The 26,387-nt window shown below is 41.5% G+C and overlaps 1 protein-coding gene across 1 annotated transcript in view; it reads right to left on the minus strand.

The window, feature by feature from the left end:
• Window positions 1-7,118, minus strand: part of TOPAZ1 (testis and ovary specific PAZ domain containing 1) — a 63,884-nt gene extending 56,766 nt beyond the window's left edge. The window contains 3 exon segments of the mRNA XM_040246003.1: window positions 3,255-5,694; window positions 6,916-7,057; window positions 7,059-7,118. Coding sequence (XP_040101937.1) covers window positions 3,255-5,694; window positions 6,916-7,057; window positions 7,059-7,118 — 2,642 coding nt within the window.
• Window positions 7,119-26,387: the final 19,269 nt, after the last annotated feature.

Here is a 26,387-nt window from a genome sequence, read left to right on the forward strand (position 1 = left end):
GAGATCCAACCAGTCAATCTTAAGGGAAATCAACCCTGAATACTTGTTGGAAGGACTGATGCTGAAGCTGAAGCTCCAATACTTTGGCCACCTGATGCGAAGAGCTGACTCTATAGAAAAGACCCTGATGCTGGGAAAGAGTGAAGGCAGGAGGAGAGCGGGGAGACAGAGGATAAGATGGCTGGATGGCATCACTGATGCAATGGACATGAACTTGGACAAACTTCAGGAGATGGTGAGGGACAGAGAGGCCTGGCGTGCTCCAGCCCACGGGGTCACAAAGAATTGGACAGGACTGGGAAACAGAACAGCAACAAAACAGAAACTCAGAATCTAACGGGTATCAAACTCTTAACGTCACAGAGTGAGGAAAAAAGAATGTATTAGTTAGTAACTGGCTGGTAAAAGGGAGAGAGCTGACGTTAGAAATTATATTTTAAGCTTCATCTAGTTCTAGAACAATTCATTAACAATTTTCTGTACAACTATTAGACCCTCTGGTGATCAGGCCTCCATTTTTTCCTGTAAAAGTTTATTCTAGCACTGTAGATAACTGTAAAACTGGTATTTCCAATGTAGAAAAAGGAAAATACTAAAATAACTACTAAGGAAATTTTCAAGTTTATTTAAAAATCCAAACTTCAGAAGCAGAAATGAAAGAAAAAGAAGAGCTAATATAAGTATCATTGGTGTTTCCGCCATGAAGGAAAATGAAGTTAAAATAACAGAATAACTATCTGAAGTAAATTTGATACTGCAAACCAAAATGGTTCAGCTTGGGCAGGAAAACCTGATACATAATTTGATACAATACATAATCCTAAAACAGAAAGCAAGAAGTGAAAAAAAAAAAAGAAGGCAGTTTAGAGACGGGCAATGGCGAATTAGTTTGGCCTCAGACTTTTCCACTATAACACTCAAAGCCAGAAAGCTGGGATGAATAACTATATAGTTGTGAGAAGAAAAAATATAAACTAAGAATTTTTTACCCAATTTGTTCGGAGACAATAGGCATTCTTATGTGCCCAAGATCTTAGGAAACACAGCAATGAAGAACCATTGAAAAAAATTGCTCTGAAATCTAGTCAAATAAGAAATGAATCAAAATAGTCAAGATTAAAGGAGAGTAAAAAGAATTGATGGTAAAGACTGAATCAACTTAAATATAGAATGAAGAGTCTTTGGAAATTCAGATTATTGATGAGAATGTAAACAGCACAAGCCTTAATAAGAAAAAACAAAAAATTTTAAGAAAAATGTAAGGGGCAAGATTGGGAGAAAAAGTGAATATGTTCGTCTTTTATCAGGAAAGCAAATGTTACTGTCTGAAGTTAGAACACAATTTTTAAAAGTCATGATTACAAAACTCAAGCTTTAAAATAATCTTTCTTATTAGCTTGGGACCGACTGTTAGGAACTAATTTCTTGTGGTAAGGAGGTTTTTGATTCAGCAATTCCTTTAGTTTCACTTCAGTCTCTCCTTCCCCAAGTTAAGTGTAAGTAAAATTAGATGTTTTTACTAAAAAGTGGCATGATCTAATTTTTCTGAAATTATATCCACATACATGCCTAGACAGAAGTCTGGAATGATGCACACAAATTTTGAGTAATTAATTTGTTATTTTGGGTGGTGGGGTTCCCTCCCTTTTACACGTCTATTGTAATGAACATGTGTCATTTTAATGCAATCAGCCATTATTCTAAGAAAGGAAAAAAACTATAAAAAACAAACTTTATGCCCACTTCATAACACTTCTCTCTTTCTCCCTTCAATTGCAGTTCACTGTCAACATCCTGTTAACTAACAGATGTTTGCTTTTGAATGCCAGATTTGCTCTGATTTCTCTTTGCTTTCCTCAAGGGAAGCATGGTAGAGGAAGAGTTAAAAGCATCTTTAATAACTACCCTTTCCTGAGCTCTCACTATTCACCCAGTGTCAAACTAATACCTGTCCCATCCATTCACTGATTTAATTCTTACAATCCTGAGGCAAGTACCTCCCCTTCTAACAGATAAGGTAAAATAATTTGCCTAAAAGGTCACAGAGCTATTAGGGCAAGGAGAAGACTCAGAAACCTAGGTCAGGCTATAAAGGTTAAGTCCTTGACCATTAATTTTAAAGTAAGATAGTTCAAGTTCAGATTCTGTTACTAGTAGTGTCAACCTGGACAAGTGACAACTTGTCACCCTCATTTTTTCCACTTCAAAATGGGCAGATTACCATCCTCATTACATGGTTTTTAAAACAGTAGATAATTATTATTATCTAAAGATAATAGAGCTATTGCTTCTTCCTTTGGGATATAGAAAGTACTCTATTGGGTGATAGGTTACAAGTTCTTGTAACACTAAGAACATCAAGAAGAATGTAGTATCGCTAAATTTATAAATACCAGAGAATTTTAAGTCACGTACCATTGAATCTTAGTGGAACGTGTTTTCTTATTTTGACTCTGTTCATAAAACATTCCAATATTCAAGTATTGTAACATACAAAAACAAATTAGAGCTTCAAAATTATGAAACTTAATAAAATATAATATTAAATAAAATTTGGGCCAATCAGATAGATCAAGTTCCTGAACATGAAGGTTATTACTTGGCTCTGTTTAAAGCTGATTCAGGCAAACTCACCCTCTTTGGGGACTAAGCTATCATTTAAAACCATCTCCCTAAAAAGAAAACCATGAAAAAAAATTTTAAGCTTTTTCCCTCTGAAAATTAGTTTAACTTTTGATTTACTTTTAAATTTTAATTCAAATAAACTTTTCCAAGGTTTCTCTGACAACTGAAAAATAAATTTTTTATCTAAAAAGGAAGCCACAGAAAATGGGTTAAAATATATACACAGCACTTTTCTTAATAAGTAACTTGATTGAAATGAAAGTATATCTGTATATTTACAATGATTAAAAAACATGGAGATCAATTTAAGTGACTTTTGAAAGAAGCAATCTCAGTAATTTAAAAAGCCACTTTATAAACCACCATTTAAAACTCCAAACAGCTGATCTGCTCCATTATAATTTCAAATATAATAATAATTTTATTTCAAGTCTAAGTTTCAGGATAATGACACTTCCAGGTCTCAGCAATAATACATTATATTACATTTAATAAATAACTGGGTTGAAAAAATAATGGAGCGTCAAAAATATGATCACTGAATAAATTAGTGACACCTAATGACCAGAAAGTCCTTTTGAAACCTGCAACAATAATCTGCACCAAAAGGCATATTTGAACATGCATACCTCAAGTCATCGCTTGGTTCTTTTTTTTCTGGAAGTTCCATGTGCTTGGAGTCTGCCGATTGATGCTCTTCAGCAACATTGGGCTCCTGGCTTATCATGGGAACCTCTGAAGGAAATGAGAGTTCCCCTTCACTGGAGACTCCAAAGAGGTCTGGGTCATCTTGAATTACATCAATTAAGAGGACATCATCTTCATATGCTTTCAGAATATCTGGAAACCCCACTTTAATTTCTGAAAAGTTCTTAGACATTTTTCTACCACTAACTTCAGAGGAAACTGCTTTGAATGGTTCTTGTTCATTGGAATAGAAGGTGGGATTTGTCTCTTTACATCCAGGATCACAAGAAAATGTATTATTTTCAACTGTAAGAGAACCAGCTGCCTTATTAGAAATGATATGGCCTGATGCAGAGATGTGGCTAGATGGTTTATTACTATTACCTTGCTTTAAAAAGCTTGGAGCAATAATACAGGAATTCTTACTGCAGAATGAGTCAGAACTAGCTTGCACTGGAATTACACTATGCTGTATACTCAAAGATTGAGGTCGTGAAGTTACTGTGACAGCATTTTCTTTAGTCCTACTCTGCCTTACCTCTGCTCCAGATAAACTGTCAAGAAGTTCTAGGGGACTATATACTTCTCTCTCTGATGACTTGGCATTAATTTCTTTTCTTTTTTCTGTTTTGTTCTTAAGTAAAGGAATTTTAAAATTAGTCAGCCGTCCTGTGTTCAGTATCTTAACTAGGTCTGGAACAACCAGTGCTTGCTTAGTAATGCATGCTTTTCGATGAATAGTTTTGCTTGTAGAGTTACTTGCTTCCTGGCCATCCTGGGAAGCCACCGTCAAATTCAGTTTTGTTAAATTCCCTCTATCTTTTTTTTTACTTCCTGTTAAGTTGTGAGTCACATTAGTCAATGGAGTATCTTCAGTAATATTAGAAACTACCTCTGATGCAATTCTGCTTAGTTCCTCTGACTTCATTTTTTCATCATCATTGACTATAGGTTCCTTTATAACCACTGAAGTAGGTTCCACTGTAGAGATTGAAGGTAAACAATTTAAATTAGAATCCAATTTTTCTATACTTGAAGATGCACTGTTTGTTTCTGTTACAGAACTTTGTAGCATTAATTTGGAGTCAATTAAGTGAGTTTGATTCGTTTGATGTTTAAGAAAATCATCTTGCCTAGAACTTTGTGGCAAGGAAGCTTTTTTCCAACACTGGGCAGATATTCTAGCACATGAATAACAAGGCCAAGTTCTTTTGCCAGTCATTGGTATTGTTCTGTGACAGCTATATTTAGATTCTTCAGCTTCATTCTTTAAGCCTTCCCTAGAAGACCTCTTTTCAATAGGAAAGCAATCACTAAGTGACTTCACTAATGAGTTTTTCATTGACTTAAAATAATCTTCTGGTGGATCCATGCTGGTACATCTTAAAGGCTGTGAAACATTCTTTGTTTCTTCTTTTGAAAGTTGCTCAAGGGCTTTCTGAAACACAGCATTTGCATAATGTTCAGGACTTGTTTTTTTCCCTGTTTCTGCAAGACTTAATAAAGGATCCATCGGTGACAGCGTATTATTATTTACTTTTCTCAAAACTTTCAAAGAACTTTTTTTAGCTTCTAAAGTCTCTGTTTCTTTACCTTCAGCACCTGTTTGGTTTCCTTGTAACATCAGCTCAGATTTGTTACACATATTAGAAAACTTCATCTCAATAACCATTCCATTTCTTTTTTCAGACACCTTCATCCTTTTTCTGGATTTTCTCCCAATACTGCTCTCCTCTATTGAATGTTTATTTTTTTCACTTTGAAGGCAGGAAAACATGCCATTATTTTTACTTAGGTATGAATCATTTTCTTCAAGCAATAACTGACTTACTCGCATTAAGTTTTCTTCAGTTTGTAAAAGCTGAGGAGTATTGCTTGGATCAGTCTTATCTATAAGACTGCTAGGGTTTTCTTTCTTTGACTTTGAGGAATTTTCTGGTACATGCATACATCCTCCATCAGGTTTATACGCAAGGTTATTTTCATCATTACAATCCTTGGAATGGGAAAGACAACTGCAATCATGTAATTTTAAAGTGGAATTATTTTCTACTTCAGGTGACAAGCTGTTACAAGAATATTTCACAGTATTCTTGTACAGTTCATCTTGGAATTCAACCTTACTATTTTGTGTAGCCTTATTTTCAGTCATTTTGAGAGCTGGGCTTTCTAAGCTTTTAAATTTTTTAATTCGAATTCTTCTTTTAATACCTTCTACCAACCTTTCCTTACCCAAAGACTGCAAGAAAGCCATACTTTGAAATTCACTGCATTCCACTGTTGGGAAAGATTCCGAACTGGTTAATGATTCCTTTCTTACCAGGTCAATCCCTGGCTGTGGATCATCACTTGAGGCTTCAGTAACTTTTCTTTTTTCCTTGGCTGATCAAAACAACAAAAAATACCAGAGAAGATTTTATATTGAGGGAGGAAAAGCAATACAAATTTAAAAAAAAAAAAAAAAGTGAAGTCATCCATTTTTATTTTCCTGAATAGCTCTAGGAAAACATAGGTTTGTTTTTAAAATCAAAGGCCTAATTTCTATTAAGGAACTACATACAAACCTGTATAAATTCTAACGCAGTTGAATAACCTCTAGCATGATCACTCCACACTAGCCAAAGTGGCTCACTAGTAGGAGTCCTTTTTATAGTGCTGTGCTGTGCTGTGGTTAGTTGCTCAGGTGTATCCGACTCTTTGTGACCCTATCGACTGTAGCCCGCCAGGCTCCTCTGTCCATGGGGATTCTCTAGGCAAGAATACTTGAGTGGGTTGCCATGCCCTTCTCCAGGGGATCCTCCCAACCCAAGTCTCCTGTATTGCAGGCGGATTCTTTACTGTCTGAGCCACCAGGCTGCTGCGAAGTCGCTTCAGTCATGTCCGACTCTGTGCGACCCCCCCATAGACGGCAGCCCACCAGGCTCCCCAATCCCTGGGATTCTCCAGGCAAGAACACTGGAGTGGGTTGCCATTTCCTTCTCCAATGCATGAAAGTGAAGTCGCTCAGTCGTGTCCGACTCTTAGCAACCCCATGGACTGCAGCCTACCAGGCTCTTCCGTCCATGGGATTTTCCAGGCAAGAGTACTGGAGTGGGGTGCCATTGCCTTCTCCAAAGCCACCAGGGAAACCCAACAATTCTAGAGTGGGTAGCCTATCCCTTCTCCAGGAGATCTTCCCCACCCAGGAATGGAACCGGGGTCTCGTGTATTGCAGGAGGATTCTTTACCAGGGGAGCTACCAGGGGAAGACCTCCTTTTATAGTACTTCTGACTAAGACACCCTAACGGAATAAATATCTTTATTTAAATGAATTCCTGTGTTTTCCCTCTTTCTGGTCAACTGTGCGCATCAGTAAACCCCGTGTAGATTCAAGTGAAAAGCTACTGATAAAACACGCGTGAAGGAGAATGGGTGCAAAGGCTAGAAAGGGAGTGACCCCTAAGTGCTCTCTTACTGCGTCCTCCCTCTTGCAATGGGAGCTCCGCCTCCTTCGCTGCTTCTAAAGTGGGCCAGTCAGATGGGTCTGAAAGGCCCCCATGTCCTCCCAGCCGCTCCACTCGCCGCCTCGCTAAGTAAGGCCTTCCCAGTCCCGGATGCCTCACCCGACTTGTCACTTTCCACCTCTTTCCCAGACGCCTGAGCCACCATCCTCCTCTTCTGCCTGCTTTCCTCGTGCCCCCTCGCCTCAGGGCCGCAGCCTCCCGCCTCGCCTGGCCCTGGCCTCCGGCTTCTCTTCCTCAGGCCTCCGAGCGTCGCCTTCACGCCCTGGGGCCGCCGTGGGGCCCGAGGGTGGAGGCCGCCGCATCCGCCGGGGGCTGCCAGTCTCCCCGCCGAGGCAGGCCGCGCCTGCTCGCAGGAGCCCACCAGCCGCCGGAAGGCTGCTCCTTCCGCCAGGTACCTGAGGCTCCGCCCCGTGTTGCTCGCCGCCAAGATCCCGGGACCGGAAGCGGAAGTGGGGCCCGCGCGGCCTGGCCATGGCAAATGCGACGAGGCTCAACGGGCGGAAGGACCGCGAGGCTCTGTGCCTGTGGCCTCTGGAGTTCGCTGCGCGACCGTGAAGCCTCCGACCGAACTTTCCACTAGGCTGGACTCTCCTGGGACCATTCGGGGCCCCTCTCTCACCTGCCGCCTCTCTTGCCTGGTTCTTTGAAAGACCGAGTGGCTTCTGACTCTACCCCTGACCTCTTGGGGTCCCGTTCCATCTGCCTTCCCGACGTTGTGTAGGCACTTCAGCCTCCGGTTATGCAAAACTGAACTTATTTTTCCTCACTGAGTTGCTCCTTTTGTACTGGTGGATGCGCCACTGTCTACCCAGCTGTCTGAGTAAGGAACCTGGAAGCTGTCAGAAATACCCTTCTTTCGACTTGATCCCTCACATCCTCATTCAGGACATCTGCTGGATTTGACTTTCTGTGTTTGTCAGCCACTCACCTTGGCTCCAGCTTGCAGACTCTGACTGACCTACTTCATCAGCCTACTGGATGTTACTCGTGCTTCCATCCTTGTGTTTTTCAGTCAGCTTCCACCTGCCACCAGGCCATGCCCTTCCAATGAAAGGGTATCTTGGCATTTCCTACCTTGGTCTTTCTTGAGCCTCCTTTGCTCAAAGACTGAAACTAACAGAAAGTGTGTTATTTGCTCTTTCAGGTATGGCCCCTGAATATTTGATTTTTGTTTCTCACTGCCACTGTGGGGGAGAAGGTGTGCTTCATTGGAAATCTATGCACAGGAGTTACCTTTCTGCATTACCTGACTCTAATTCTGTGGGAGCTATTTTACAACTGTGTAAGTTGTAAATGAGTGGTAGCAGTGCAAAATGAGGATCTGCTGCTGCTGCTGCTGCTAAGTCGCTTCAGTCGTGTCCGACTCTGTGCGACCCCATAGACGGCAGCAAACACAAATTCTCTCCTACTGAAGTTCAATCGACTTTTGCACTCCCTGTGAAAGAAGACGGTTTTGCCTCCATTTATTTCAATATTTCTGGTCTATAAATGTGTCTATTCTTTGGTCTTGTCCTTTGAGCAGATGGTTATAAAATCTGCCTGATATGAGAAACAAAATCTTTAACATGTTCATTTTTATATCTATATGACAGTCATAATTTTGAAACTGAGCAGGACTCAGAGAGTTTGGGTCTTTTGAGCATGAACTGCCAATACTCCTTATTTGGTGCCCTGCAGATAATTACTGTGCCTTCCTTCACAACTGGTGATAGTAAATTGGCTTTCTTGTGCTGTGGGCAAAAGGACTGAAGTTCAGTTGGGTAAGAATTTTATCTTTTTGGGGGGTGGAGGGTGGCTGTTTGTTAATATCACACATAACCTTGCCTGCATTTACCTTACGTTGGGCTACCGCTGAAGTTCCCTAGATTCCATGTGATCCAGCATGCTGATAGAAATAGAGTAGGGCAGTTACACAAATAATTTTAGAATTATGGGGATTCTAAAATTATTATGTCTAGAGAATTAACTTTGGGAGACCATTGTACATTAATGATTGCTCAAGAAAGGAATCAGAACATCATGAAACAAAACAGGCCTGCTTAACAATGTACCCATGCAATAAAAGCACAAGATATGCTCCAGGTCATTAGGTAAAAAAATGAGACCTGTATGCCTCATGCTGGCTGAGGTCAGCAAGATAATGATCCTTAAGACAAGGACCTCTGCACACCAAGTACAGGACATAGGGCAAAGATGACATTCCAAAGTAGAAGACCCTCAAACTGAAATCTGAGATGATTTAACATAGTGTATGTTACCACTTCTCTGCTGATTTGAATAGCACTATGGCTGGAAGAAGCACAAGCTGGAATCAAGATTGCCAGGAGAAATATCAATAACCTCAGATATGCAGATGACACCACCCTTATGGCAGAAAGTGAAGAGGAACTAAAAAGCCTCTTGATGAAAGTGAAAGTGGAGGGTGAAAAAGTTGGCTTAAAGCTCAGCATTCAGAAAACGAAGATCATGGCATCTGGTCCCATCACTTCATGGGAAACAGTGGAAACAGGGTCAGACTTTATTTTGGGGGGGCTCCAAAATCACTGCAGATGGTGACTGCAGCCATGAAATTAAAAGACGCTTACTCCTTGGAAGAAAAGTTATGACCAACCTAGATAGCACATTGAAAAGCAGAGACATTACTTTGCCAACAAAGGTCCGTCTAGGCTATGGTTTTTCCTGTGGTCATGTACGGATGTGAGAGTTGGACTGTGAAGAAAGCTGAGCACTGAAGAATTGATGCTTTTGAACTGTGGTGTTGGAGAAGACTCTTGAGAGTCCCTTGGACTGCAAGGAGATCCACCCAGTCCATTCTGAAGGAGATCAGTCCTGGGATTTCTTTGGAAGGAATGATGCTAAAGTTGAAACTCCAATACTTTGGGCACCTCATGTGAAGAGTTGACTCATTGGAAAAGACTTTGATGCTGGGAGGGATTGGGGGCAGGAGGAGAAGGGGACGACAGAGGATGAGATGGCTGGATGGCATCCCTGACTCGATGGACATGAGTCTGAGTGAACTCCGGGAATTGGTGATGGACAGGGAGGCCTGGTGTGCTGCGATTCATGGGGTCACAAAGAATTGGACACGACTGTGCGACTGAACTGAACTGAACTGATGACATTCCTAGTTTAACCATATAGGGTCAATAACCTGCCATGAAGGAGGAGCTAATGATATAAGCCTACTCTACTCAAAAAATGAGGAGGAAGGCGGTCTTCTCCTCCTCCCCACTTTTCCATTAACTACAAAAATGAAGCCCTTTTAGTTCTCAGGGAAGAGCTATCTTGCCTGCCCTCTTATATCTTTCACAAGCATTCTATACTAATAAACCCACTTTTTACTTACCACTTTGTCCCTCAATGAATTCCTTCTGGGCTGAGACACAAAGAACCTGAGCTTCATTAATTCCTGAGAAAAGTTGTTCAATACCTGTGCTGGTTCAATATATGCTGGTCCTGGAAATTCTTTTGCTTGTCTGCTTGATGAAGTACAAATTTCCCTTCAAGATTCAGTAAGGATCACCCCTCAAGGATGCTTCCCAGATACCTTTCTCCTTATACTTGGAGGAGTGAGATGTTCCTGCCTGTCAGCACATCATTTTCAGCTGTTTACTGGTACAGTAAGTCCCCTACATCCAAACCTTCAAGTTGTGAACTTTCAAAGATAAGACTACATGTTTGCCTGTCCATTTACGTAGTAAGTTCACATGTCTGGTGTACATTGTCACATGCGTGCATCTTCTACAGGTGGTTGTGCTTTTGTGTACTTTACTGTATAGCACTATTTTTAAAAAATGTATTATTTGTGTGAAAAGTATAAAACTGTAAAGTGCTATGTACTAATCAGCTACATACAGTACTATGTAGCTGGTTGTGTTAGTTGGGTACCTAGGCTAACTTTGTTGGAATTATAAACAAATTGGGCTTATGAATATGCTCTCAGAATGGAACTTATTCATATGTAGGGGAGTTCCTGTATGTTCCCCTCTGGGCAGGTACTTTCTTTTTTTAAAATTAATTTTGTAGTATAGTTAATTTACAGTGTTGTGTTTCTGCTGTACAACAAAGTGAATCAGCTATACATTGGCATGTATCCACTCTTGTTTAGATTCTTTTCCAGGTATCTTCTTTTTATCTTTGCATGTTTGTTTAATCTTTGTATGTTAAAAGAGGAGATTGATGATTTTGAACACAATGTGTATTACACATTAAAAAATAGTAGGTTTGGTTTAGAGTACTGTGGCAGTTTGGATGAGTGAAATATCCTTAGGAGCTTCTAGAAAATAGAACTTAGGTAAAGGAGGTGTAAAGGACCTAGAAATTTTTTTTTTTTTTCCTGCTTGGAAATATCCCCAGTAAAAGGAAAACCAGTTGAAGAATAGCAGAATTTAGAAAAAGTAATTTTAGGGATTTCAGGCTACATGCTTATTCCAAGTTCACTTTGTGCACCAGTTTCCTTATCTGTGAAATGAAATAAGAGCACATCCTGAAGGAAACCAGAATCTGTCATCCCAAAATATGTCTCTTTGACATAAACATTTTTTTGAGCTGAAGGCAATTAAACAGCAGGAAATGCACGGAAAACTCTCTAGCCTCCCCCATTTCTGCCTAGAGGCAAAATATAAATTCTCCTTTACTGGAGATGACTCTCAACTCTCTGCAGCCGAGAAATGGTACTAGAGGAATCTGCAAATAAAATTTCCTCGATTAGTGTCTTCCCATATATTTACCTTCCTGCAGTTTGCCACTCTTAGAAACCTAAAGATACTTTCCCTGGTCCTGTAATTTCTGTGTGGGTTTATTGTTCCTTGTTGAAGATGCTAGAGAAGGTGAATTCTAAAGAGTTCTCATGAGAATGAAATTTGCTAATATTTGTAAAACGCTTAGAACAATGCCTAGCAAATTGTAAACACTAAGATTTGTTAAATAAAAACCTCTATATTGAAAGATAAATCCTATATAATTCTAATATTTACTACCTTCAAAATAAACATTGCTACCAAGATCTTATTAAAATAAAGATAAAAATTCAAGAATCCAGCTTCCTTGGTCTGAATAAAAACAGATGGTCTTAAACTCGGCTATAGGCCCAGGAATTTAAAGACGTATGCTCATAACTGTTGAAATGCATGAAAGAGAAATGGGAGGAGCTTAGTAGCATAGGAAATTGCAAAATCAAGCTCACTGAACATTCTGCATAAAAAAAAAAATTATAATCTTTATTACAGGTTTTAAATTCCTCATACCAAACTGCTTTTATGGAAAACTTGAGGAGATTAGGTATGTTTATACAAATTTTCTTCTGTTCTCTTCTGTGAAATGATTATCATAATCCTACTATTGTGCTTTGCAGTATCTGGAAAGGGCAGGCGCAGTTGTTTACCAGAGAACTCAATTTTTCTGGTGGCAGATGTCACACACTTGGTAGTTCAGAAGATTGAGCAGAATGTTTACCCAATATTTACTCTTACCTGTTGAACCACATCTCGGTCCACAGACTCAGCCCTTTGTGGGTACCTGGGGGGCTCTTCTCTTCTAGTTCTTTTGTGGAATCTGGAGTCGCAAAACATACCTTGGAGGACCCTTCAGACAGTGGAGTACAGTTTATTATGCCAGCGGATCCAAGGGGAATCAGTTCCCAACAAGAACCCTGATGTTTCCGAGAGGCCCAGTTTTATACCCCACACTATGTGACTGGTTACATGTTAGCAATATCTTTGTTGTATATGATTGAGTTTTACAAGTAGATGCAAGGAGAATAAACAATTAAGGTTAAAGGTGGGGAACAATGATTATACATCAAGGGGGGGATGTCTCCATGGTTAATCTAACAGGGGCAGCCTGACCTCAACTGCAATCTCTGTCATCTGTAGGGAGGGAAGTCTCCAGGAGACCTGGTTTTCACTAGCAATGGTTTCCTCACTCTTGGGCAGGGTTCAGGCCCAGTTCGCATCCTGTCTTTAAGATGGATGACAGGCTTCAAGATGGAGTCTCTCCTGCTTTCCTCACACTGGCCCCAACAGTTCCCCTCCCCACTTTTTATTTTCTACACTTTCCCCCTTGTCTCTGAATCCTGATGGACACTACTGCTTAGCCCTTGGAGTCAACTTTGGGGTCACTGCTTCACCCATGTCCTTTGTGCATGGCAAGTCCTAGGTTTATGCTGGAAAGATGACAGCAAAGTTACATTCTCTGTATTCTCCAACTAAAGTTGTAGATGACTACTGCACAGGACTGGCTACACAATTTGTGGGGCTCAGTACAAAATGAAAATGTACTTTTTGGAGACCTTTTGATGAAGATTAAGGATTTTGAGACACAGCAGAGCATTAAACCAAGTTTGGGGCCCTGTGTAACCACACAGACTGTGTGCCCATGAAACTGGCCCTATAGAAACATGGTCTAACCCTTTAAATGTTAAAAAAAAAAAAAAAAAGTCAATGAACCTATTATACCTCTAGGGAGAAAAAAAAAAAAAATCAAAGATTTCAAAATTGGCCTGTGGTCCCAAATATTTTGCTTCCAATATTAGAGTCCAGACTTGGAAACTCAATTAACTTTTTAAAAAAATTTAAATTAATTTATTTTAATTGGAGGCTAATTACTTTTCAATATTGTAGTGATTTTTGCCATACATTGACATGAATCAGCCATGGGTGTACATATGTCCCCCATCCTGAACCCCCCTCCCACCTCCCTCCCCATCCCATCCCTCAGGGTCATCCCAGTGCACCAGCCCTGAGCGCCCTGTCTCATGCATTGAACCTGTACTAGCAATCTATTTCACATATGGTAATATACATGTTTTAATGCTATTCTCCCAAATCATCCCACCCTCACCTTCTCCCACAGAGTCTAAAAGTCTGCTCTTTACATCTGAGTCTCTTTTGCCATCTCACATATAGGGTCATTGTTACCATCTTTCTAAATTCCATATATATGCGTTAATATACTTATTGGTGTTTTTCTTTCTGACTTACTTCGCTCTAGTTTCATCCACCTCATTAGAACTGATTCAAATGCATTCTTTTTAATAGCTGAGTAATGTTCCATTGTGTATATGGACCATAGCTTTCTTATCCATTCGTCTGCTGATGGACATCTAGGTTGCTTCCATGTCCTAGCTATTGTAAACAGTGCTGCGATGAACACCGGGGTCCATGTGTCTCTTTCAATTCGAAACTCGATTAACTTTTTATCCACTAGGGGGCCCTAGATCCAGAGCATCCAAGGATGAGGCACCATTCTTTTATCTGGCTTCAGGAACTCTCTGCTCTTTAACATAAGAGCCTTTGATTGTGTCATTGAATCAGATGAAGCCTATTACTCAATGTAATAAGTTCAAAATGAAGCACAATGGGAATTTGTCAGGAGAACAGGACCTCAGAAATCATCCAGTCTAACCTCTTCATTTTACTACTGTGAGGCACAAAAAGCTAAGTAATTTTAAAGTGCTGTGAATCAGTCATTTCCTGTTTCCTCCGTTTGCTGCTGAGTTGCCCACACTTCCACGTAGCCATTCTTCAGGAGACAATCACCTCTGGTCTGAGCGAGAGAGTGAAGCAAGCACAAATTTATTCTCCTGCTTCTGCATGTGACTGCACACCTGTCTAAGGATGTCTGTGATGCGTATACCCATGTTCTAGCATCTCTGTAAAGGATCTTGTATTTATGCCTCTCTAATCTTCCAGTTGAATTAGCACCAGCATTGTTGTCTATTATATCCTTGGTGGAGGAGGGAGTTCCCTTTTCACTTTCCATTGTGGGAAAACCTCAGAGAGGATGGGGCTATGCCTGTGCTATGGTGTCAAGATCAAGTTTACCAATGGATAGAGTGGGTAGTTGTCTAAATGGTTTGATTTGAAGTGTGAGAGGGAAAATTTCCTTCTATTTAGTCTTTTTACCCACTCAAGAGAACGTGTTATGTTTGTATATGCACTGATGACTTTGTATCTCCAGCCCAGTGTCCTGCTTTGTAGTCCCTTGTCCATGCCTTGGATCCAAATGGCTGGGATAAACAGTTCCTTGAAGACTTGGACTCATTTAGCAGACAGCAGTCACCAAGAGTTTTGCTTTCCTGCTTCAAGGATTCCTCCAGTGCCCCAAGCAGACATCTGGCTTCATCCAGGGAGTGGGCAGCTAGATAGTGCAGTGTTGTTAACATGCCTGGAGAAACCCTCAACCAGCAGGGGTAGGGAGTTAGTGGATAAATCCTCTTGCCTCCTGCCTTTCAGACAGACAATCCTGGAAGCCTTTGGTATATTTTCTTAGGCGTCTCTGAAGATTTGAGCCCTCATTGCTCATGGCAGCAATCTTCTTAATATCACGCTTTTTTTTTAGATTAATTTTTGTTGGCGTATAGTTGACTTACAATGTTGTGTTAGTGTCTGATGTATATATAGCAAAGTGAATCAATTATACATATACATGTATCCACTCTGTTTCAGATTCTTTTCCCATATAGGTCATTACAGAGTATTGAGTAGTGTTTCTTGTGCTCTACAGTAGATTCTTATTCATTATCTATTTTATGTATGTAGTGGATAGCACGGAGAAGGCAATGGCACCCCACTCCAGTCCTCTTGCCTGGAAAATCCCATGGATGGAGGAGCCTGGTAGGCTGCGTCCATGGGGTCGCTGAGGGTCGGACATGACTGAGCGACTTCACTTTCACTTTTCACTTTCATGCATTGGAGAAGGAAATGGCAACCCACTCCAGTGTTCTTGCCTGGAGGATCTCAGGGATGGGGGAGCCTGGTGGGCTGCCGTCTATGGAGTCACACAGAGTCGGACACGACTGAAGTGACTTAGCAGCAGTAGCAGCAGCAGTGGATAGCATACCTTTTTATTGGTCTCACTGTCCCCATCCTTACCACTGGCCCCTCTAAGTTACTTATACATTGGTGCTTGCCTTGGGCTCTGTCCCAGCTGAGATAGTATCTATTTGACATTTTAAATTCCCATGCCCCAAATATGACTGTTGATTTCCCCATTTGTCCCATAGCTTCATCAGCTCAACTCAGTAAACAATAACTCTATAATTCTAGTTACTTAGATTCATTCTGGAATCCTCTCTCTCACTAGCCCACATCTCTGCCCGCATCCAATCTTCAGTAAACTTGGCCTGCTTTCCTTATAAACATCCCAAATGTCCTCATTTCTTATCATCTCCACCACTTACATCCATTAGTCAGGCTACCATCTTTCTTATCAAACTACTCATTCCTCTATTTCTAATTTTGTCCCACTATTCTTCACCTGATAGTCAAGTTGATTCAGTAAAATCCAAGTTGTCTCTGAACCTTCCAGTGGGTACCCACCCTATTTAAAGTAAAACCCCAAGGCCTTCTGAAGTTTCACAGGCTCTACGTAATGATGTCTCTGGCTTCCCTTTGCCCTAATTAGATCACATTCTTCTTCCTTGTGGGGCTTTAACCCAGTAGTCTTCTCATTATTACTTGAATATGCTAAGTGTGTTCTCTTCTTGGGGCTTTTGCATTTGCTCCTCCCCTGTCTAGAATGTCTCTTCTCATCAAAATCTATTAGTATATGCTCCATGCCCTGACTTTCCTCAAGTCTGTGCTGAAATGTTCCTGTAGAAAGAGACTCTCCCTGACCAAGCCAAAGAAGAAACAACTCTGGACCTAGCAAGGGGAGACTTCTGTTCAAAAGGATTATTGCAAGGGGGTGGGGGCGGGAAGACAACTGCAAGGGAGAAAACACTTTGACCATATGATCTACAAGTGCCTCCAGAGTTAGGCAAAAAGTCTTTTTTTAAGTTTATTTTTTAAGATTGAAGTATAGCAGGGCAAAGGCTCATAGTTTTGCCAAGAGAACACACTGATTATAGCAAACACCCTTTTCCAAAAACACAAGAGAAGACTCTACACATGGATATCACCAGATGGTCAACACCAAAATCAGATTGATTACATTCTTTGCAGCCAAAGATGGAGAAGCTCCATACAGTCAGCAAAAACAAGACCCGGAGCTGACTGTGGCTCAGATCATGAACTCCTTATTGCCAAATTCAGACTTAAATTGAAGAAAGTAGGGAAAACCAATAGACTGTGGCTCAGACCATGAACTCTTTATTGCCAAATTCAGACTTAAATTGAAGAAAGTAGGGAAAACCAATAGACCATTCAGGTATGACCTAAATAAAATCCCTTAAGATTATACAGTGGAAGTGGGAAATAGATTTAAGGGACTAGATCTGATAGACAGAGTACCTGATGAACTATGGACGGAGGTTCGTGACATTGTACAGGAGACAGGGATCAAACCATCCCCAAGAAAAAGAAATGTAGAAAAGCAAAATGGCTGTCTGAGGAGGCCTTACAAATGGCTGTGAAAAGAAGAGAAGCCAAAAGCAAGGGAGAAAAGGAAAGATAAACTCATTTGAATGCAGAGTTCCCAAGAATAGCAAGGAGAGATAAGAAAGCCTTCCTCAGTGATCAGTGCAAAGAAATAGAGGAAAACAATAGAATGGGAAAGACTAGAGATCTCTTCAAGAAAATTAGAGATACCAAGGGAACATTTCATGCAAAGATGGGCTCAATAAAGGATAGAAATGGTATGGACCTAACAGAAGCAGAAGATATTACGAGGAGGTGGCAAGAATACACAGAAGAACTGTACAAAAAAGATCTTCACAACCCAAATAATCATGATGGTGTGATCACTCATCTAGAGCCAGACATCCTGGAATGTGAAGTCAAGTGGGCTTTAGGAAGCATCACTGTGAACAAAGCTAGTGGAGGTGATGGAATTCCAGTTGAGCTATTTCAAATCCTAAAAGATGATGCTGGGAAAGTGCTGCACTCAATATGCCAGCAAATTTGGACAACTCAGCAGTGGCCACAGGATTGGAAAAGGTCAGTTTTCATTCCAATCCCAAAGAAAGGCAATGCCAAAGAATGCTTAAACTATCACACAATTGCACTCATCTCACATGCTAGTAAAGTAATGCTCAAAATTTTCCAAGCCAGGCTTCAAGAGTACATGAACCGTGGACTTCCAGATGTTCAAGCTGGATTTAGAAAAGGCAGAGGAACCAGAGATCAAATTGCCAACATCCGCTGGATCATGGAAAAAGCAAGAGAGCTCCAGAAAAACATCTCTTTCTGCTTTATTGACTATGCCAAAGCCTTTGACTCTGTGGATCACAATAAACTGTGGACAATTCTGAAAGAGATGGGAATACCAGACCACCTGACCTGCCTCCTGGGAAATCTGTTTGCAGGTCAGGAAGCAACAGTTAGAACTGGATGTGGAACAACCAACTGGTTTCAAATAGGCAAAGGAGTACATCAAGGCTGAATGTTGTCACCCTGCTTATTTAACTTATATGCAGAGTACATCATGAGAAACATTGGGCTGGATGAAGCACAAGCTGGAATCTTGATTGTGAGAGAAATATCAGTAACCTCAGATATGCATATGACACCACCCTTATGGCAGAAAGTGAAGAAGAATTAAAGAGCCTCTTGATGAAAGTGAAAGAGGAGACTGAAAAAGTTGGCTTAAAACTCAACATTCAGAAAACAAAGATCATGGCATCTGGTCCCATCACTTCATGGGAAATAGATGAGCAAACAGTGGAAACAGTGGCAGACTTTATTTTTTGGGGTCCAAAATCTCTGCAGATGGTGACTGCAGCTATGAAATTAAAAGACGCTTGTTCCTTGGAAGGAAAGTTATGACCAACCTAGATAGCATATTCAAAAGCAGAGACATTACTTTGCCGACTAAGATCCATCTAGTCAAGGCTATGGTTTTTCCAATAGTCATGTATGGATGTGAGAGTTGGACTGTGAAGAAAGCTGAGCGCTGAAGAATTGATGCTTTTGAACTGTGGTGTTGGAGAAGACTCTTGAGAGTTCCTTGGACTGCAAGGAGATCCAACCAGTCCATTCTAAAGGAGATCAGCCCTGGGATTTCTTTGGAAGGAATGATGCTAAAGCTGAAACTCCAGTACTTTGGCCACCTCATGCAAAGAGTTGACTAATTGGAAGACTTTGATGCTGGGAGGGATTGGGGGCAGGAGGAGAAGGGGACGACAGAGGATGAGATGGCTGGATGGCGTCACCGACTCAATGGACGTGAGTTTGAGTGAACTCCAGGAGTTGATGATGGACTGGGAGGCCTGGCGTGCTGCAGTTCATGGGGTCGCAAAGAGTCGGACACGACTGAGCAACTGAACTGAGCTGAACTGATAGTTAATAGTATTGTTATTCTGTCAACTACAAATTGGCACTTAACAAAGGGCAATGCCAACGACTGAACAACAAAGGCATTTGGCATCTGCCTCTATGGAGACTGAACCCTGTGCTGCTATAACTGTTGACCTTCAACAACTCCTGAAGGAGTTCAGGGTGGAATGAGCACTCTATGCTCCAGGGAATCTTTACATAGTTGGATGTTTTATAGGAACAGATTTTATGATCTCAATCCTTGTATCTCCTCATATCTAGAGAAGCAGTAAATCCCTTCATGGTGACATCAGATCCTCATGACTAACAAAAAACCTTTTGTAAAATGAGTGCTTAATGGTATTGAACTCCCCCTTCACCGAAACCTTATATATTGACCTTCCCCCACTGCCGCTTTGGAGCAGTGTGTCAGAGCTATCTGAGATGCTGCATTCCGAGCTGCAGTCCTCATTTTGCCCCAAATAAAACTTAACTTTCAGCTCTCAAGCTGTGCATCTTTTTGAGTCAACATCTCCTTTTCACAGATGAGAAAATAATACTAAAAGCCGATGAATGCCAAAACACAGTTAACATCAAAGGGAGAGGAAACTGCAGTATGTACAATGTATATGCACAGTACCATTATTTGTATACACAGTTCAAAGATGAATTATCTGAATCACCAAAAATGTTTAATATGGGCAGATGCTATGCAGTATATTTAAATATTTCAATCTAAATGACCTCTCATTCAATATTTAAAGAAATAAAATTCAGTTTTTCTAAAAAATGCTCTTGTCTCAAAAATGTACTTCTGGCCACATGTAACTCTTGAAGAGTTGAAAGATAAGGTGTACAACTGAGAAAATGAACTTTTAATTTTATTTATTTTAATTATAGTTTACTATTTTTTTATTGAAATACAGTTGGTTTACAATGTTGTATCAGTTTTAGGTGAACAGCAAAGTGATTCAGTTAAACATTTATCTATATATTCTTTTTCAGGTTCTTTTCCAATATAGATTATTACAAAATATTGAATATAGTTCTATGTGCTATGTATTATGACACTGTTGATTATTTAATTTATATTTATTAGTGTGTATATATTTATCCCAAACTCCTAATTTACCCCTCCTCTCTTTCCCCTTTGGTAACCATAAGTTTGTTTTCTATGTCTATAGAACTTTTGGTTTTCTATGTATATTTTGAACTTTTGGTTTCATATTATCTTCATTAATATAATTTAAATTTTAAAACTGGAAACTGTCTTTGTAGGATACCATCTCACTTTAACCTTTGTGTAGAATAAAGTAGGAGTATGGTTCACAAACTGGCAAAGTACATCTTTTCAGCTATACACATAAACACATCACTGATCTAGTTGGTGTTAATGGGTTGATTCAGAGAGTTTATTTATGGAGAAGAGTATATAAAGCTAGAAGGAAATATTGAGTAGTGGGATGACAGGGTGGCGTTGATAGTAGATCAAAGGATGTGTGACCCTGAGGCCAGCCTGTTTTCTGGAGGTAGGAGTGTGGTATGCTGGCTCAGGGTGATTTGAAGGTAGGCCAAAGTTCAGGAACCTGGAGGGAGGAGAGAAGCCTAACCAAAGTCTGATAAACAAGCATTTTTTTTCCAGTTGATCAGTGGGGACAAACTTCGGCTAATCATTTACAAGGCAAAGAAAGGGAATTTTGAGGGTAGATAATCTTATCTGAGTTATGGGAGAAAAGGTAGCTCTTTGCAGGAGAGGTTGTCTAGAACACAAAGGACAGCGGGGGTGGGGGGGTGGGATGGGGGGTGGGGGGTGGGGTGGAGAGGGGGGCATTCCTTAACCTTCCCTGTTTTGCAGGATCACAGCGCCCAGGTAGCTTTAACATGGACACCACTGGAAGGCGTGATAACCCTCCACTGCACTTTCCTGGTCTTGTTGGGGGAAGCAAACCGCCCACCCTGGCCAGGCACCATAGTAACCATATGCGTGAGTTGTTTTATGACAGGAGGTCCTGGTAAGGAACATGGAACTAATAAGCCGCCACCAACCAGAAAAGTTCGGGAAAGGTCAAAAGGAGACACCACATGTCCGACCACTTCCCAGAATCCTTCTCGCTGGCATTCTTCTCGGCTGAACAAGGCATGCACCACCAGGAAGGACTCTGAGTCAGAATGATTGGCTAAAGACAATCTGGAAACCAATCCCATCACCATAATACCCTGAGACTATGAGCCACATGGCAGAGCAGTTCTCCTGGGTTCCCTTATCCTACTGCTCTCCACCTGGGCACATTTTCCCAATAAAATCTCTTGCTTTGTCAGCACATGTATCTCCTCAGACAATTCATTTCCAAGTGTTAGACAACAGCCCACTTTCAGGCCCTGGAAGGGGTCCCCCTTCCTGCAACAGTCTCGTTTTCCTCCTCTTGCTTCTGCCATATGGTGCACTTGTTCCTTGTGAGTCTGCTCCAGCCCCCAGCTGGAGCAGAGTCTTTCCCTATGCTTTGATGTATCCCTCCTTCTGAGAACAGTCCCTGACCCAGAGTACATGTTTGTTGGATGCATGGAGCCTGAAATCTTCTTTTTGAGCAGTTGGTAGAATCCTAGGACTGTCAGAGTCAAGACATAAACTTTCTAATCAGGAAGGCTGATTGGAAAGGGCTGAGCATGAAGGAAGGGGGCAGCCAACCAGAGGACCCTCTCCATAGTCAGAGTGAAACACTAGAAAAGCAATTGGCAAGTTTAAGAGACCCTGAAGAAGAATAATTCCCCTTTGAGAACCAAGACAGTATCTTATTTATCTCTCTTCTCCCAGCACCCAGCATTATTCCTGGCCATGGGTCAATCCTTAGAAGTAACAGTCAGTTAACATTCATGGTAGATCCATGGATATCAAAGGGAGAGAGCTGCCACTCTGCTCAACCTTTTTCCTTTGTGAGAAGCAGATGTTTTCTGGCAAAAGCCTAGCAAGGGTGGCTTCCAGGAAACCACTTGGAGAGTTTAATTTGGACTCCATCCAGTTTGGAACCCCAGAACTGGGACCTGACCCAAGCTTCACAAACATAAAGTGAACTACAAATGGAGCCTGATGCCCTGCTACCCCAGAAAATGCAGAGTGGGCAAGAGCTGACTCTGCCTTGTTCGTGGAGCCAGCAGGCTGGCCAGGTGGGGATGGGGCTGCACTCCTGGGCTCATCTGGGCAGGAGACTGGACAGCGTCCACCATGCACCCAAGGTAGACCATAGTGGGGAGAGCTGATATGGAAGAGTCTCCGTCATGTCCAGTAGGGCAGACTCGTGGGATGGGATGTCATTAGGAGGAGGAGGCTGGGTGCCCAGAGGCTAAGAGTTTCAAGGACCACCTGGAAAATGGATGTACCTGCTCAGGTTAAGGGATGAGAGGAGTCTCTGCGAGCGCATGAGAGAAAAGTATGACTAGTGCTTCTCTCTGAGACAACCAGTAAGGTAGGACAACAAAGTAAGGGACAGGAAAAGCAGTGAGCTGGAAAAGAGGGGCCAGAAGAAAAGAGACCCCTATTCCCACTGGGAACTTCCCTGTGGGAGCAGGAGTCAGCTGAGAGGGGAGACACTGCCAAGCCAACCGACAATCACAATTGTCAACCAAGACCACTGCATGGGGCTAGACACTTGAATTTCTGTTACTGAGACTATCTATGGCTAAAGGCAGGAGGACTCTCTGTGAGTGATCAGAAGATTCTCATCCTGCCCATGTCTTCATCCAGGCTCAGGAGAATATTATTTACTACTCACTGTAGAAAGTGAAGGGATAGAGGAAGACAAAAGTAAAGTTTAGTTGTGATTCCACAATTAAGTGCTTGTTCAATGTACAGGTCATACGTTTGTTGGAAAAAAAAGTGAAAGTCACTCAATCGTGTCCGACTGTTTTCGACCCCATGGACTATACAGTTCATGGAATTCTCCAGGCCAGAATCTGGAGTGAGTAGCCATTCCCTTTTCCAGGGCATCTTCCCAACCCAGGGATCAAACCCAGGTCTCCCACATGGCAGATGGATTCTTTACCAGCTGAGCCACCAGGGAAGCACAATTTGGGGACTTTCCTGGTGATCCAGTGGCTAAGACGCCATGCCCCTACTGCAGGGGCTGAGATTTGATCCCTAGTTGGGGAACTAGATCCTGTGTGCTGCAACTCAGAACAGACTGAAGAGAATAGAGAATCATGATTTGAAGTTCATGGTGTTCTCAAGGCAAAAATACTGAAGTGGTATGCCATTCCCTTCTCCAGTGGACCACGTTTTGTCAGAAATTTCCACCATGATGCGTCTGTATTGGATGGCCCTCCATGGCATGGCTCTTAGTTTCACTGAGTTAGACAAGGATGTGATCCATGTGATCAATTTAGTTAGTTTTCTGTGATGTGGTTTTCATTCTGTCTGCCCTGGATAAGGATAGGCTTGTGGAAGCTTCCTGATGGGAGAGACTGACTGTGCCAGAATCTGGGTCTTGTCCTGATAGGCGGGCCATGCTCAGTAAATCTTTAATCCAATTTTCTGTTGATGGGCAGGGCTGTGTTCCCTGAGGCCAAACTTATTGTAGGGATAATGCTGGTAATGGTGAGCTCCTTCAAAAGGACTTATGCTTGCATTGCTGTATTCAGTGCCCCTGACCCCACAGCAGGCCACTGTTGACCCACACCTCTGCGGGAGACTCCTGGACACTCACAGGCAAGTCTGGCTCAGTTTCTTGTGAGGACACTGCTCCTTTCTCCTGGCTTCTGGTGCACACAAGATTTTCTGCCCTCTGAGAGTCTGTTTCCCCAGTCCTGTGTAAGTTTTGCAATCAAATCCCACTGGCTTCCAAAGTCAAATTCCCTGGGAGTTCTAAGTCCCTTTGCTGGATCCCCAGGTTGGGAAATCTGCTGTGGGTCCTAGAGCTTCCTTAACAGGGTGAGAATTTCCTAACAGTGCAAGAGAATTCCAGAAAAACATCTACTTCTGCTTTATTGACTACACCAAAGCCTTTGATTGTGTGGATCACAACAAACTGTGGAAAATTCTTCAAGAGATGGGAATTACCAGACCACCTTACCTGCTTCCTGAGAAATCTGTATGTAGGTCAAGAAGCAACAGTTAGAACTGGACATGAAACAATGGACTGATTTCAAATTGGGAAAGGAGAGTACATCAAGGCTATATATTGCCACTCTGCTTATTTAACTTATATGCAGAGTACATCATGCAAAATGCTGGGCTGGATTAAGCACAAGCTGGAATCAAGATTGCCGGGGGAAATATCAATAATCTCAGATATGTAGATGACACCACCCTTATGGCAGAAAGTAAAGAAGAACTAAAGAGCCTCTTGATGATAGTGAAAGAGGAGAGTGGAAAAGTTGGCTTAAAACTCAACTTTCAAAAAAGGAAGATCTTGGCATCTGGTCCCATCACTTCATGGCAAATAGATGGGGAAACAAGGGAAACAGTGATAGACTATTTTCTTGGGCTCCAGAATCACTGCAGATGGTGACTGCAGCCATGAAATTAAAAGCACTTTCTCTTTGGAAGGAAAGCTATGACTAATCTAGACAGCATATTAAAAAGCAGAGACATTACTTTGCCAACAAAGGTCCATCTAATCAAATCTATGGTTTTTCCAGTAGTCTTGTATGGATGTGAGAGTTGGACTGTGAAGAAAGCTGAGCGCCGAAGAATTGATGCTTTTGAACTGTGGTGTTGGAGAAGACTCTTGAGAGTCCCTTGGACTGCAAGGAGATCAAACCAGTCAATCCTAAAGGAAATTAGTCCTGAATATTCTTTGGAAGGACTGATGCTGAAGCTGAAAGCCCAATACTTTGGCTACCTGATATGAAGAGCCAGCTCATTGGGAAAGACCCTGATGCTGGGAAAGATTGAAGGCAGGAGGAGAATGGGATGACAGAGGATAAGATGGTTGGATGGCATCACTGATCTGATGCACATGAGTTTGAGCAAACTCTGGGAGCTGGTGGTGGACAGAGGAGCCTGGCATGCTACAGTCCTTGGGGTCACAGAGAGTCAGACACAACTGAGGGACTGAACTGAACTGAACTATGTGGGACATGGCATTTAAGATCCCCCTACCAGCCCTCAAGGAAGGGCTGGTTGCCACTGCAGGGTCCTTGATCAGGCAGTGAGGCTTGGAGGTGTGTACTCTCAGTGGGTTGGAGCAGGGCAGAGCTTCATGCTTGCATTGCCCAGTAAATTTATCATTGAACCACAAAGCCTCCCTTGAATGTATTTCTCTAGTGCTTCCTGGGGCTGAAACCAACAGCAACATTTTATCTTTATGGTCATGCCATGAAGTGGGTCAGTAGGTGGTGACAGGCCTAGTTTCACAATAGGGAAATAATTTGGAGAGAATCAGGCTTGCTAAGTGGCCAGGTTGTGGATTCTTGCTCTCTGCTAGGCCTTCTGCATCTCTCAAGGATGCCTTTCAGAGACTAACTTTGCTGTACCTTCAAAGTTAGGCTTTGAGACAATTTTATATTCACTTGAACTTTTTTAAAATTGTGAAATGCAGCACACATACAGAAAAATATTTAGAAATGCAACATATGAAACTGTTTTGGTGGTCCAGTGGTTATAAGACTCTGTCTTTCAAAGCAGGGGACGTAGATTTGATTCCTGGTTGAGAAACTAAAGTCCTACATGCCATGGGGTATGGCCAAAAATTAAAGAAAATTTTAATTATATAAACTTGCAATTAATTATATTTCTCAAAAAGACTCATCACTAGTTTTTACACACATGGAAATCAGCAGACACTACAAATCAGGGTTTTCCTTCCAAAGAGCTGACTCTTAAAACATTTAGCAACCCTCACTGGATGCGTATCCTCAAACTTACCAAATAATTCCAAACTATTTTCAAAGCAGTTGTACCAGTTTACATTCCCATCAGCAATTTCAGAGTCCCTGTACATCTCTGCCAGCACTTAAAACTATCTATATTCTGGTGGGCATGCAGCAGTATCTAATTGTTGTAATTTGTATTTCACTTTAGCACTTTTGCTTATTGGCTATTTGGATTTTCTCTTTCTGTGAAGTGCTTCTTCAAGTCTTCTACTAATTTTTCTATTATGTTGACTGTCTTTTTCCTACTAGAAGTCTTTTTCTCTTACAAATGATATAAACCCCATTGGTCACATGTATCTCTTTCTCTCACTACTTTATTTATTTATTTTTTTTTTGTATAACAGGAGCAGAAAACCCACATAAAATATAACTTCATAAATTATAAAACAAATAACCTTGCAACCATTACCCAGGTCAAGAAATAGACCTTTGCCATCTATTTTGGCAGCACCTTAGTGCCCTGTGCAATCACAGTTCTTCCTTGCTTTTCTTTGCTGCTAAGTCACTTCC

The sequence above is a fragment of the Oryx dammah genome, unplaced genomic scaffold, assembly GCF_014754425.2.
Source record: "Oryx dammah isolate SB20612 unplaced genomic scaffold, SCBI_Odam_1.1 HiC_scaffold_9, whole genome shotgun sequence".
NCBI classification, from domain to species: Eukaryota; Metazoa; Chordata; class Mammalia; order Artiodactyla; family Bovidae; genus Oryx; species Oryx dammah.